Source organism: Nematostella vectensis, chromosome 3, assembly GCF_932526225.1.
Source record: "Nematostella vectensis chromosome 3, jaNemVect1.1, whole genome shotgun sequence".
Lineage (NCBI taxonomy): Eukaryota > Metazoa > Cnidaria > Anthozoa > Actiniaria > Edwardsiidae > Nematostella > Nematostella vectensis.
In genome coordinates, this window is record NC_064036.1 from 4,735,937 (window position 1) to 4,750,123 (window position 14,187).

The 14,187-nt window shown below is 41.2% G+C and overlaps 2 protein-coding genes and 1 non-coding gene across 3 annotated transcripts; 2 read left to right on the top strand and 1 right to left on the bottom strand.

The window, feature by feature from the left end:
- Positions 1-429: 429 nt before the first annotated feature.
- On the top strand, positions 430-1,075 carry LOC116609871. The gene is made up of 3 exons (XR_007307328.1): positions 430-556; positions 785-849; positions 1,020-1,075. It is a non-coding gene; the product is annotated as an uncharacterized LOC116609871 (transcript).
- A 5,379-nt stretch (positions 1,076-6,454) lies between these two features.
- On the bottom strand, positions 6,455-7,962 carry LOC5512632. The gene is made up of 3 exons (XM_048724948.1): positions 7,597-7,962; positions 7,083-7,224; positions 6,455-6,871 (listed from the first exon to the last, which is right to left on the bottom strand). The coding sequence occupies exons 1-3, from the start codon at positions 7,930-7,932 to the stop codon at positions 6,498-6,500; spliced, it is 852 nt and encodes a 283-aa protein (XP_048580905.1). The 5' UTR covers positions 7,933-7,962; the 3' UTR covers positions 6,455-6,497.
- Positions 7,963-10,215: 2,253 nt separating this feature from the next.
- On the top strand, positions 10,216-14,075 carry LOC5512633. Its single transcript, XM_048724916.1, has 3 exons — positions 10,216-10,614; positions 13,142-13,283; positions 13,589-14,075. Exons 1-3 carry the CDS (start codon positions 10,306-10,308, stop codon positions 14,011-14,013), a joined length of 876 nt encoding a protein of 291 aa, XP_048580873.1. The 5' UTR covers positions 10,216-10,305; the 3' UTR covers positions 14,014-14,075.
- Positions 14,076-14,187: the final 112 nt, after the last annotated feature.

Below are 14,187 nucleotides of genomic sequence, written 5' to 3' on the forward strand. Positions count from 1 at the left end.
AGCCGTTTCCAAGCTACGAACAAGCTATAAAACCATTGCCTGGGCTACTTGTGATGATGCTAACCCTTTAAAGAATGTCGATCAAATTTTCATTTGTTTATTGTATTGGCAGGGGCGTAAATTACGCAGCCTAAAGGACTGCAGTCGCTGGACTGCAAAAAAAAAAAAAATGACGGTTTTATTTGCATAACGAAGGGAAAAAATAAATGTTTACGCATTCAATTTTATGTTCGTAGTTTTATATATGATGACGAGAAAAGCTTTAATTTTCTTGATCATGGTAGTCCAGTGTAAATGAATGATAAACTTCCGATCGATGTAACTAATTCCAATCCCTGGCAAAATAGTACAACCGTCTTCATCATCACGTGTCGCAACCGGGGTCATAGTCCGGTCCCAGCGCTCGGACACCCTGTGGATATCAGTTTTGCGGGAATCTGCTGGTGGCGTGTGGCGTGATAGATCGACATTCTTCACTTTTTTCGAGTAACAGCCTGCTGTTCGAAATGGCTGGTACAAGTAGAAGAATTGATAATTTCTTTTTCAAAAGGCAAAGGTAAGAATTTAATTATAAAACTGAAGTCTTATTTTGTCAGCATCTTTTCTCAAACTCCCGTTTTTTCGCAAGGTCTTTTATTGCTAATGGAATCACTCCTCGTGAATTTACCGGGCGCTTGAGAAACTGTCGTTCAATCTCTATAAACTTTCCCATAAATTCTCCCGAAAGGGCCCGTCCTGGGGAGTTTCTAAGTTACAGCCGTTACTGAGGAATTTCTTTCTGTAGATCACAACCGTCCCTATCCGAAGAATTGACAGAAGACGAAGTAGAACCTTCGAAACGGGCGCGAGGTAAATAAGTTATATCCATGGATATATATTAAACAATTGTCCCAGGCAAGATTTTGTCAAAGGCAAAATAATCCACCCCGGCCCCCTGTTTGGATTTTCCGGACAAGCCAACAATTTGTACATCAATTTCATTGTTTATATATATTAATTACATTTTGTTTGCTTGAAAGGGGTAGAAAATGATGCAGGATGTTCTGACGAGAGGTCTGTTGAAGCTAATAAGCCGTGTCCATTTTTTTTAGTAATAATTAAAATCAGAATCAGTATAAGCATAAAAAAGTATAACAAAAATCCGCTTACCCCAATGAAGCCAAATCTCGGACCTCGCTATTTTCTCATTTTTAAATCTTTCCTTGATAAAGGCGATGCCCGCATCTGAATTGCTAGAAGCATACGAGTCTGACATACCGAAGGATGTTCGGGGAATGCAAGAGACGGAATGCTTGCGATGGAAAGCGCGATGGGAGAGAGTGGATGAGCCTCCAACAACTGTTGTTGAAACTCTCCCTCATTGCCGACGACACGAGTATCCTAACCTGTCACGAGCATTCACAGTCATCCTAACTCTGCCAATAACGACCTCAACACCAGAGAGGTCGTTCAGTGCCATGCGACGACTGAAGTCCTATCTCAGATCGACGATGACGGAGGATCGTCTCAGCGGATTGGCCCTAATGCACGTCCACAAGCACTCCATTTCCCTTGATGCCAATGACATAGTAAACGAGTTTGCTGCATCTGGAAACAGGCGAGTGGAATTATTGTTTTAAATGAATACCTCGGGAACACGTATAACGCTAATCGCGAGAACAGCGATTAAAAGAAATCGCTCGGCATCGTTGCCAACTCGTTTTCAGCAACGTGCCAGATCACAGTTACTTCGCTTGTAATGTCTATGGGAATCCCGCCTGGTGGATGATATCTATTAAGCAAGTTTTGTAGTCTGGTGCTAATAAAACGTTACTCAAACCGTATTACGCTTTTTGTTTGTAATAATCTCTGATGCATTGCCGCCAATTTCCAAAAGCGCGAGTTGCGAGGATGCGGGATAAGGAGCCACGCCCTCTTCCAGATTCTGAATGCTGTGACTGCAACCTGTTAAAATCCTGCGTACGCCCCTGATTGGTTATTATATATATAAGTAAAAAATGCGAGGGCCTCAAAATAACGATCCACGATTGAAATCTGATACCTTATTAATGATAGATGAAAGTTTCTAAGTTTTTCATGAGAATGGATTCTTTGTGGTGAGCGGGAGCATTAATAGCCTGCGTGCAGCCGGAAATAGTTGCTCGGAGGGGGCGCAGCGACCGGAGAGCAAGTCTAATCTTGGTATGGCATATGATTTTTAGTGTCCATACCACAGGCTTCCCAGTCGGTTGATTTGTATTTTCATTTCATGCAGATCAGCGGTCCTCTTAGCGCATGCGCGAGTTTCATATAGTGTATGCGATTTTTCGTGTCCACACCAAAGGTTTCCCAGTCGGCTGATTTGTATTTTGATTTCATGCTAATCAGCGATCTTTAGCACATGTGCGAGTTTTATATAGTGGATGCGATTTTTCGTGTCCACACCACAGGTTTCCCAGTCGGCTGATTTGTATTTTGATTTTATGCTGATATGTGTTTTTTAGCGCATGCGCGAGTTTCATATATTCAGAATAGTAAATTCAGGGTCACTGAGCAGCTTTGGATAACCCCCAAATCAGTACAGGCATCGTTAACAATGTCAGTAAATTTAAAAGGATAAACATTGTCTTCAGGATGGATATATTTCATTTTCCATACACCATTCTCGTTGTTATTTCGCACAAACCATATGCTTGGGCTACCTGTGGTCAGCTTGAAGTTGTCTTCAGGGAAACCCGAACCCGACCCATCCTTGTTACCAGGGTCCCACCCTCCCCTACCCCCAGGGGCAAGGGGGATATGAGGGGAAGACCCTGGGCCCAACGATGAACCCTAAAGTTTTCACTTCTGCCTAAGCCATGCAATGTCATAATTTTACAAATCGAATGTTCATAGCCTCCAATCAATGAGTTTTTGTGATTGTTGATTTATAACTTGTCTATGATTGTCAATAAAAACAGTGTTACATGCTGTACATAATTTTACAGTTGGCACAGCATTCTAAATAGTAGTTTAGCTTGTGGAATGGAGATGATGCAGAATTTCTAAGATCTTAAGTATCTTTACTATCACTTTGACTAATAATGTAACACTCTTGTTTATCATTGTTTATACATTGAAGACATCATTTCTCAATCTCACTTTTCCAGCAATGTTTTAGCTTGCTGTAGTTCACTTCCACATGGCCACTGTCTTGCTTGAAGGACTTTGAAGTTTTTCTCTCACATGATTTGTCTTGTGTTTGATATAATTTATCTCCTAGACCATCACCATGCAAGTTTCTGGTGTTTACTTCAATTTCTTTTGTGATGATTTTCCATTAACTTATATTTCAAGATTGCAGCTGTAAATAGAAAGAAATAATGTTTGATATAATTGTATATTTTATAGGTACATTCTGTGAATGTACTTACCTGAATATCTCTAATATGACATAGGGCCAAGACAAAACTCAGCTTAGGAGCTTTGTGTATTTTTTGCCTATTCCATGCAAACTTTACTCTAAAAAAAACTGTCAGTTAGCTGTTGGTAGGTCGTTGCTATGACATTTTCTGCTTGTTTCGTAAGCTTCTTATTCACAACTTTGTAATTGGTTGTAAATTCAACAAAATTAAGATTAGATATTTCTGGTGACTTGTCATAGTCAGTGCGATTGGCATAAACGATGAACATAGTGAGCTCTGCGAAATTAGTTTTGCTCTCGCTCGCTAACGCAAGCTCGAGCAATTAAATCCACTTGATACTTTTAAGTTGTAAAAAAGGCAAAACTGATTAGGTTTCTGCTATTGAATTTTACCGTTTTTTTATACCGGAAGTAGTTTTCAAACATGTTTCTGTACACTCTAATCAAATACGAATAATCAATGAAGCATTATTTTTGATAGAATTGCACAAATGATAAATCACAGTTGTATTTTTCATGTGCATCAATTTAATATTAAGAAAATATTTTCCTGCTATGTGAGCCTCGGCCTGGTGTTAAAAATTTGTGAAATCTCAGGCTGGGCGTTCTTAAAAAAATAGATTCTTATAAAACAAAAAAAGTGTGATTCATATACGTCAGTCTAACGTGATAACAAGCTCCGATGAGAACTGTTGTCTTTATTTAATGCAGTTCAGATATCTTACAGCTTTATCGTTACACGATTTAGTGGAGCTGCAAAGGGCTGAACATTTCATGCTGGCTTGGGTGCAGCGTGCTGGGCAGCCTATCTTGCATCTCATAGCTCTTGGTTCCTCATCTAATAGTTCTTTGGCTTCTTGGCACACCTTGGAAAGCTCTAAGCGTTTTTCCAAAGTGGCTGGCAACTATTGTCCATTCTGCTAAAAAGACGGAAGTACTGAGGCAGGGAGAAGTGCTTGCCTCCAACAATGTTCTGCTTGAATGGCAGCTTTTGTGGTGTGTTGTATGATAGCTGCCTTCGTCGGTAGAATGACATCAAATGCTGTTCCTTTCTTAACGAAGAGCTGCATCTTGCCTTGCCTACATCCGACTCTCTGTATTTGTTCGGTCGTATAGTAGCAGTGGAAAGCGCTCAAGTGTTGCCAAACATTCTGTCTTTTATCTCAACTGACCTGAGGGCTAACTGTCGAAAAGCATCTGTGGCTTCGGGTAATACAGCAATAACTGTCTTTTTCCCCCTACCCGCACAACAGGATACAGTATGGATCTAAACCAAAGCTTAGATCCGTGTGGGATCTAGAGCTGCGACCGGGCTAGCGTGATGCCAATTATTGTGCGGATCACGCATGCGACCTTTGCTAGTTTACGACTCCGTCGGATAACCAAACAAACACTAATAGCTGTCCGTGGTTGCTGAACTGGTAACAGACGGGTAATACACGGGTAATAGATGTGCTAGCGTCCCGTCTTGGCTCGACTGGTGCCAATGTGTGAATGCTGGTGTGCTTTTAAAGTTCACCAAGAAATTATATGCTAGCCTTCTAGCACTTGGAAATTATATGCTAGCCTTCTAGCACTTGGAAATTGTATACTAGCCTTCTAGCACTTAGGAATTGTATGCTAGCCTTCTAGCACTTAGAAATTATATACTATCCTTCTAGCACTTGGAAACTATTTGTAGCCTTCTAGCACTTAGAAATTGTATACTAGCCTTCTAGTAATTTAAAGTTCACCAAAAAAATTATATGCTAGCCTTCTAGCACTTGGAAATTATATGCTAGCCTTTAGCACTTGGAAATTGTATACTAGCCTTCTAGCACTTAGGAATTGTATGCTAGCCTTCTAGCACTTAGAAATTATATGCTAGCCTTCTAGCACTTAGAAATTATATACTAGCCTTCTAGCACTTGGAAACTATTTGTAGCCTTCTAGCACTTAGAAATTGTATACTAGCCTTCTAGTAATTTAAAGTTCACCAAGAAATTATATGCTAGCCTTCTAGCACTTGGAAATTATATGCTAGCCTTTAGCACTTGGAAATTGTATACTAGCCTTCTAGCACTTAGGAATTGTATGCTAGCCTTCTAGCACTTAAAAATTATATACTAGCCTTCTAGCACTTGGAAACTATTTGTAGCCTTCTGGCACTTAGAAATTGTATACTAGCCTTCTAGTACTTAGGAATTGTATGCTAGCCTTCTAGCACTAAGAAATTATATGCTAGCCTTCTAGCACTTAGAAATTATATACTAGCCTTCTAGCACTTTAGAAATTAGTATGCTAGCCTTCTAGCACTTAGAAATTATATACTAGCCTTCTAGCACTTGGAAATTGTATACTAGCCTTCTAGCACTTAGAAATTGTATACTAGCCTTCTAGCACTTGGAAATTGTATGCTAGCCTTCTAGGACTTTAGAAATTAGTATGCTAGCCTTCTAGCACTTAGAAATTATATACTAGCCTTCTAGCACTTGGAAATTGTATACTAGCCTTCTAGCACTTAGAAATTGTATACTAGCCTTCTAGCACTTGGAAATTGTATGCTAGCCTTCTAGGACTTCCCGTCACGCTAGAGTAAAAGTCTTGTATTCAAACATTGGGAATCCTGTGGCTCGCAGGACGAGAAGCACTGGATCGACATGCTCAGGTGATCTAAGGCATGGCTCTCTCTAAAGATTCATACGGAAAAATCACACAAAATATTGTATCTTTATGGGGTTTTAACAAAAATGCATGAAACTTGTCAAGTGAGTTTATCTTGTGAAACGGTAACGAAAAATGTATATTGTAACCATGGAAACCAAAATCACGTGACTAAAAGGCGGCCATCTTGGATTTGTTATAAATTGCTCCTGCCTCCAACCTTAAACTCAACCAAATGCTACGAAAAATGTATTAATTTGTAGGTATTAGCAGCCGGTGCATGGCTGCAACTTGAAAATTGGGATAAATTTAGAAAAATAAAAATAAAAAAATGCAATTTTGTGCTTTTTAATTCTTTTTGAAACCAATTTTTTTTTTTTCTAAACTTATCCCAATTTCTTCAACAACGGTTCAACAAAAAAATAAACATGAGATAAATTGATTTTTATTATGATTTCACAAAAGTTTTACTTTACGTGCATTTGCACCTGTCACTTGGGCAATGTCCAAGCGCGCAGTTTTGTTGACACCAGTTATCCATACCAGCGCTGGCCCAGGGACCTATCGACTTGCAAACTCCTCCCGATGGAGGAGCCGGGGTATCTGGCGGAGGTCGCCGGGTGCTTCGTGGAGGGGGTGCTTTGGTGGGGGGGAGGGTAGGGAGGACGCCATCTTTGGGAATGATAGTGATGTCTGCGCAGTTGACGAAATGCTCTTGTGGTCCGTGTCCCAAACCACAGCCATCGCTATCGCAGCCCCAGCTGTTACCGGTTCTCCACCACCATTGGAGCACGCAGTGTCGACACTTTAGTCCAGCGGGAAGCTGCAGCATTATCTTGTAAAGTCCTAAAGACAACGGAATCAGTAAGCGCAGGTACTTTCTGCTAATTGGTGGTAATTCAAATGAACGGTCTTTATTAGAAAAGCATTCAAGAAAAAAAATGTTCTTTTGGCGAGTACTTAAAAAGATTGGTGCGCGAATTATTCGTGCAACGACTCAGCATTACAGGCGCACAAGAGTTTCCCCTGAGCGAGTTATTGGATTTAAACTGTATACCTGCCTTTCCAGGGTGCATCCATCGAGTGGTGCCGTCCTCTAATTTCAGGAGATGGTTCAGTTTGGCTTGTGTGATGGGCGGGGTCCCGATATCTCCCACCCGGAACTCCGACCAACCCTTGTGGCTCACGGTGATGTTCAACTGCGGGAAAACACGTGTTAGTAGCCACGGAAACAAATATTACTATAAACTATTGTATTTGTAAAAAAATTATCACATTTTCTGTGGTATGTTCACTTGTTCACCACGATATTCGTGGACAAGACGCGCGCAGTTTTTGTAATGACAAAAAAATGTTACTATGGAAAAGGCTGAGATAATTTTTTAGACTGTTTTTGCAAGGGTGGTGTTATGTTAGTATCATTTATTTCTCTTATTTTTGGAGGTCATATCAGATAGGTTTTATCCAACTGAAACTGTTGTCGCTTCTTTTCAAGTCTCCGTGTTAGTTAGCTGTGGCATAAAGCGCTTCTATCTTCTTTTAAGATACGTTTTCCGAAAGGTTTATCTTACCTCTAGCTCAAACAGTTGTCCTTCTTTGTAAATCCCCGTGATGGTGCCTGTGGCGAATTTACCCGGATAGACAAGGGTTGGTTTAGGGTTATCATACCGATCGCCACACACACCACACTTTCCACCGTTATCTTTCCATTGAGCAGAAATTCCCCCACAGTTCTTTTCGTCCATGGTCCACTCAATGATGCATTCCTCAAAACCATATTGCTTACACGCATTTCTCGCTGCGGGATTTCTTATATAGCCGTGGCCAAGTGCCAGGGCCGTTAGACTGGCGATCAAGAGAAGGGAAAATAGCTTCATGGCTGTTGCAAGCGCAAAGACGCTCCACATCTCTAAAATCTTTGTTCTTTGCCACTAGAGTTATATGAGTGCTGCGTGATTGATTGAAACATCACATGCCCTTCACGGGCCTAGGAGCTGTGCTAACACAGGGTGCCCGTGTGAAGCGCTGATCAAATATTTGAAATGTGACGCAAACTCATCTGTTGGTAGTGGAACAGGATTTGTACACAACGAGACACCAGTTAGACAGCCATCTTTGATAGTTGTGTTCTGTTATGTACCCCTAGAGACGTCACATACTTGATTGATTACAAAATGTACGGAATCTGAATGATAAAAATCTTCTTTTTCCGTTTTTTTTTAGTGGAGAGATTGGGGAGGTAATGACTAACACCGCCAAAACAACTGTCTTTTACAATATCGACCTCACGAGATGCTCGTTGTCATGTTCATTAAAGGACAAAAAGTCATACTGCAATTTCCACTGGTACTGTATACACTTTTTTTAATTAAGGTTGCGCCCGCGAATCAATGTATCGTAGCCCGCAGTGGTTCATGGGTAACGTATAAATGCCCTAATCCTGGTCTCTGAACTCCATGTGAACGTTTAGAGTTACAAAAACAAGAATGCTACAGCTCTCTAAACCTTTATTTGTTTTTATTTACGCTTTTTTATTATCTAATTGATACCCATGAAGCACTGTAGGCTACGACCCATAGATGCTACTATTGCAACCTTATTTGAAAAAAGTGTATTTGACGTGACAATAGCAAAATCTGCGTATATTTAAGTAAGGATTTGGACATCCCATTGTAAAGGAGACTACATTTGGTACTGTGTATTTTACTTGCCCAGCTGTACAAATTGCTACTTGTCAATCAGCGCTGTGCGTTCTTTATGCGGATTGGGCTCGGCGCCAACAGGAAAATGGGGGTTGGGGGGGAGGGCGAAGGAAAAAGAAAACACCGAATACCAGATGAATACGCTTTAAACAGACATGTGAACATTGCGTGCTTCAGCAGTGATGGAAGGGCGCAAACAGCTGGGACTTTGTGACAGATGGCTGTAGGGATACGGAAACTCGATTGAGCAATGTCAAAACAGTGTAAAGCTGTTTTCCAAGTGTGTGGGAAAGTTTTAAAATATCCCCCCTAAATACTGCAGGCTTGTTTCAAATCTACCAGCGCCTTACTTACCCAATCCCTAACCTTAAACTCCCCCCCACCCCCAAACCCCAATGCTATGATGATAATTCAACCTGGGGATGAAAATTGGGAAGGGGCGATGCACGTTTTAGAATGGGTAAGCGCAAATGCCTGTACTTATAAAATGATGAGTGCTTTCGGTTTATGAAAGATAAATATCATCTCAATGAAAACTGGACTTACACGAAAACACAGCATCAACTGACGAGGGTATATGTCTACGAGCCACACGAAAACACAGCATCAACTGACGAGGGTATATGTCTACGAGCCACACGAAAACACAGCATTAACTGACGAGGGTATATGTCTACGAGCCACACGATAACACAGCATCAACTGACGAGGGTATATGTCTACGAGCCATACGATAACACAGCATCAACTGACGAGGGTATATGTCTACGAGCCACACGATAACACAGCATCAACTGACGAGGGTATATATCTACGAGCCATACGATAACACAGCATCAACTGACAAGGGTATATGTCTACGAGCCACACCATAACACAGCATCAACTGACGAGGGTATATGTCTACGAGCCACACGAAAACACAGCATTAACTGACGAGGGTATATGTCTACGAGCCATACGATAACACAGCATCAACTGACGAGGGTATGTCTACGAGCCTTCTGGCAAAATGTCTACTGTTTTGTGAAAAATTCCAGGAGGGAAAGCATCTTCCTGGTCTGACGAGTGTTTAAAGCTGCAAGAACACACTTCTTATTTAGCGCAATTGTCATTGTTTTTAGCACAATTGTCATTGTTTTTTTTTTTAATTTGAACCATCCCTAACACCATAATCATTAACCATAGCCATTTTTAAATGGCTAATGGTTAATTTTAAAAAAATTCCTGTATCGTAAAAAAAACGACGATACAACAACGACGATTAAAATAACAAAACATTAGGAAATGCAACAATAGAAGGCAGCCGATAAACTGTTTATGCTAACACATGGCTGGAACTCATCCTTCTCTTTTTGAATGATGCTGTCCATGTTGAGGTACCTTCAGTTTTCTCAGAAAAAAAAAACTCTCGTTGTGTGTTTAAACAGATGTCAAGCCAGGAGTTCACGGCTGACATTACTTGACATTCAACACAATGCTGCCCCTTCTCAGCGCGCTTGTTTGCAAAGCTGTGGTACAGCAGTTTCTTTGGCTTTCTGCTACAAGCCCTCACTACACTCAAAACTCTCTCTCGACATGTCGCTACTGAGTTTTACCCTACTAGTCGCAAGTCTAGTGACCCTCGTTTCCGGCCATGGTTTCATACAAGAACCAGCAGCAAGGCAAGTTTGCTATAGAGAGTTCACGAAGTGCACCTCCGTACACTGGACACCAGACGAGCTAAATTGTGGCGGCTTTAGCACTCAGAATGATAAGAATGGCGGTAAATGTGGAGTGTGCGGAGACGCATATCACCTTACAGACAAGGCTTTTGTGTACCCCGGAAAGTTTGCATTAGGTGTTATTACTGGGACGTACCAGGAAGGTCAGACATTTACCATCAAGGTACGATTCGTACCTTGGCCCCCTCGAGATAAGCGAAATAATCCTTATTAGTGGGTACCCGTGAAACATTCACGTTTATAATTCATAAAAGACATGATAGCAACTATCTGATCTGAAAAAAGAAACAGATACATAATGATCATAAATTCGATTTGAAAAGTGTATCCCCCCCATGTTTTGCCAAAACTTGAAGCATATGATTTATCATATTGGAAATAAACCAATATCAGTAGCGGATCTAGGGAGAGGGTTTAGAGGGTTTAACCCCCCCCCCCCCCCCCTTTGGGCTTCCAGAAAGCCATATGTAACAAAAAATATCCACTCCCCCCTTTGCCACCGAACCAGCCCCCCCCCCCCCCTTCTTTAGCGAAAAGCTAGATCCCCCACGCCCCAAATATAACAGGATTGCTACCGATATTCAATATATCAAGTTTCATTATAAATTATCTTTATTTCATTCTATAATAAATTATATATGCTACGCTATAAAAAAAAACTACGCCCAAAATATTTCCCTCACTTTTCTCTGCCTTATTGGGGGCCCTGTGTTCAGAGTGTTTGGCGGGAAATTCATGCGAGTTCGCCAACTACTTATAAAAGTTTTTCCAACACGTTTGTATGGGTATTGAAAAGCACGAATCCTTGCTTCATCGGCCCGGTCTTGGTGATATTTTTGGGGTTGGGTTTCATACTATTTTCTGTGAAATGTGATACGAAGGTATGTGGCTTTATGTATGATCGGCTAAGAATTGCAGCTTCTCTTTGCCTGATCATTTCAAATTGGAAACCTTCCCCGATACCCCTATTAGCTAGGGATTGTGATTCGTGTGGTTTTTCATTTTTCTAGTTGCTCCTTTTGTCCGTGAGAGATGGCACACACTTTTTCCTTAGCGTATTAGATATAAGATAGAACTGTGGCTTATCGCATTCTTTGTGCACTTTTTAGTAGAAGCACCAAACTTGTCACATATGTTCCTTGGGTCGAGTAAATAACTTTTTCAGGGGGGTGCCAAAAATCTAAGAATCAGGGGAGAGGGAGGGGCAATTTTGTCATTTAAAAAAAAGCGCATAAAACAGCCATTTTTTGGAGCTGAGCCACCCTACTAGTAAGGGATTCTAGAAACGGGTTAATCTGATTGACATCATTTTCACTAGCCAGCCAGTGTGGCAAATAAATACATCCGTGCGCAGAACAATAACTTTAATCCTCCTAATGAACAGCCAATATAAATAAAAACTCTGGCATGCTTATTGGGTAGCTTTTTTAAAACTTTATCTTGTTTGCCACGGTAGCGCGCGGGGATTTATTAGTATTTGTTTGACAAATGGACCCGCCTGAAAAACCAACCATATTTCATATTTCTCTTACATTTCATGTTTCTCTTGCTAATCAACTTAATCTATTCAGATATTTATATAGTTTTAACCCTTTTCGTGAACAACAGAAACCTTAAACTTCCAAGCGCCAATAGGCAACTTACACTAAGAAATCCCGCGGCTTTTAGCGGAAAAATAACTTATTCAGTGCTTTCGGGGGCGGAGATCGACGGAAGAAAGGGAGAATATCGAATACCAGATGAATACACTTTAAACTGACATGTGAACATCGTGCTTCAGTGGTTATAGAAGGGCGCCAACAGCTGGGACTTTGTGACAGATGGCTGTAAAATTGGATACGGACTAGCCCTAGATACATAATTCCTGATTTTTTTTAGGATTTTTAGAGTCAAACGGGATTTTTAGAAAATTTCAGGATTTTAAGAGAGTTATTTAGGGTTTTAGGGCCGATTTTCGGTAGAAATGTCATTCTTTCAACTAAACCGATCGTCAATAGCTTGGCTATTAAGTCACTGTCATACAAAAAGTACCGCTCAGCGGCTTTGGCCTTATTCCCAGAATGCCTTGTTGGCTTGTTTGCTTCACTGGTAGGAGAGTCAGTATTTAGAAGTTAGTTTAGTTTGTAAAACATGTGTAAATCGTGGAAAGTTATTTCTTTCGATGCGAATAATGCTGAATTGCGCAGTTATACATACACAATAAATAAAAAAACACAACATAAAGATATATTTTTTATAATAAAGGGAGGAATTGCATATTTATGGAAGAAAAAAAAAGAAAATTCGAGATTTTTAGGGGAGAAATCAGGATTTTTAGAGACAAATTCGGGATTTTCAGACAATTTTGGGAGAAACTCCGGAAAGATTTTTAGACCGTTTTTCGGGAGTTATGTATCTAGGCCTAATACGGACACTCGTCAATTGCGCAATGTCAAAATAGCCGTCTTTCTCTGGCGTGAAGGGCGCCGTCATTTGGCCATTTTTGCCACTTAAAAAGTTACGTGATCAAAAAGTGCAAGTCGCTTTTTAGATGCTCTTTTTAGATGAGCAACTGGTGTTGAGCCAATTTTGTGAAAGCCCCGTTACTAAAAACAACACCACGGTCCATTCAGTTTTAGTTGTGGTTATCACTCTGATACTTCTAAATCAATGATTATAACATAACATAACGTAACACTTTTCGTTTTTAGCTGAGGATAACGACGAATCACAAGGGTTGGTCTGAGTTCCGCTTGGGAGACATCGGGACCCCGCCCATCACGCAAGCCAAACTGACTCACGTTTTGAAGTTAAAAGACGGCAAGACACGATGGATTCATGGGTCTAAAAGTGGTACGCGACGTGTGCTTTTTTGGCGGTGGGAAATTGGTGTAAAAGAAATGACAATAGGTCATTAACAGAGGAGGACGTGGGCGTTAGATAGGGAATCTAGGTTACAATTCGATGGGCTGTCTTGAGTTGGGTCTCGGGGATAAGGTTTGGGCTTGACTTTCGTTGTTATTTTAGCAAGTAAAATTTAAACCTGTGTTAGTAACCTTCGTACCAGCCATGCCTTCCCTTTTGAATAGTTTATACTTTAGTGGTGGCACTAAATATAGTGAAAAAGTGGTCCACACACGTGCCATTACATTATACAGGGACGTACAGTATCGACGTAGTTCTCCCCCGTGGCCTGACGTGTCGACACTGCGTGCTCCAGTGGTGGTGGAAGGTCGGCAATAGCTGGGGTTGCGATAGCGATGGCTGTGGTCATGGACACGGACCACAAGAGCATTTCGTCAACTGCGCAGACATCACTATCAATCCAAGAAGCGGACCCCTCCCACCAACAGCAGCCCCTCCACCACCACCTACCACGGGTGCTCCTCCACCCGGTCCTGTGACCAACCAACCTCCCCCACCCCCTCTTGCTACCACCAAGGCCCCGCCCCCATTACCTACCGCGGTACCTGGGGCCTGCAAGGCAGTCGGTGCTTGGGCGGGGCAAGCTAACGTGGACGCCTGGTGTAATAGCAACTGTGCAGCGGGGTACTGTCCCGCTAGCATGTGTTCATGTCTCTAGACCCGGGACCCGCATTACGCTGTGTTCCACACTTGGCTATTAAAAGTTGCAATGTTGATGTATTGATGAGTCTGTTTTTGAATTCATTTTTTCAAGTAAACAAAGATGGAAATTCTATTGAGGAAAAAAATAAATATGATATTTCCCAGCTAAGGGTCCCAGCTGGTAAATAAC

Coding starts and splice junctions, on each gene's coding strand:
- LOC5512632 (XM_048724948.1), bottom strand. CDS start 7,932: ATGTGGAGCGTCTTTGCGCTTGCAACAGCCATGAAGCTATTTTCCCTT. Junction 7,225..7,596: donor GACAACTGTTTGAGCTAGAG/GTAAGATAAACC, acceptor GTTTTCCCGCAG/TTGAACATCACCGTGAGCCA. Junction 6,872..7,082: donor GATGCACCCTGGAAAGGCAG/GTATACAGTTTA, acceptor CGTTGTCTTTAG/GACTTTACAAGATAATGCTG.
- LOC5512633 (XM_048724916.1), top strand. CDS start 10,306: ATGTCGCTACTGAGTTTTACCCTACTAGTCGCAAGTCTAGTGACCCTC. Junction 10,615..13,141: donor GTCAGACATTTACCATCAAG/GTACGATTCGTA, acceptor TTTCGTTTTTAG/CTGAGGATAACGACGAATCA. Junction 13,284..13,588: donor GATTCATGGGTCTAAAAGTG/GTACGCGACGTG, acceptor TACATTATACAG/GGACGTACAGTATCGACGTA.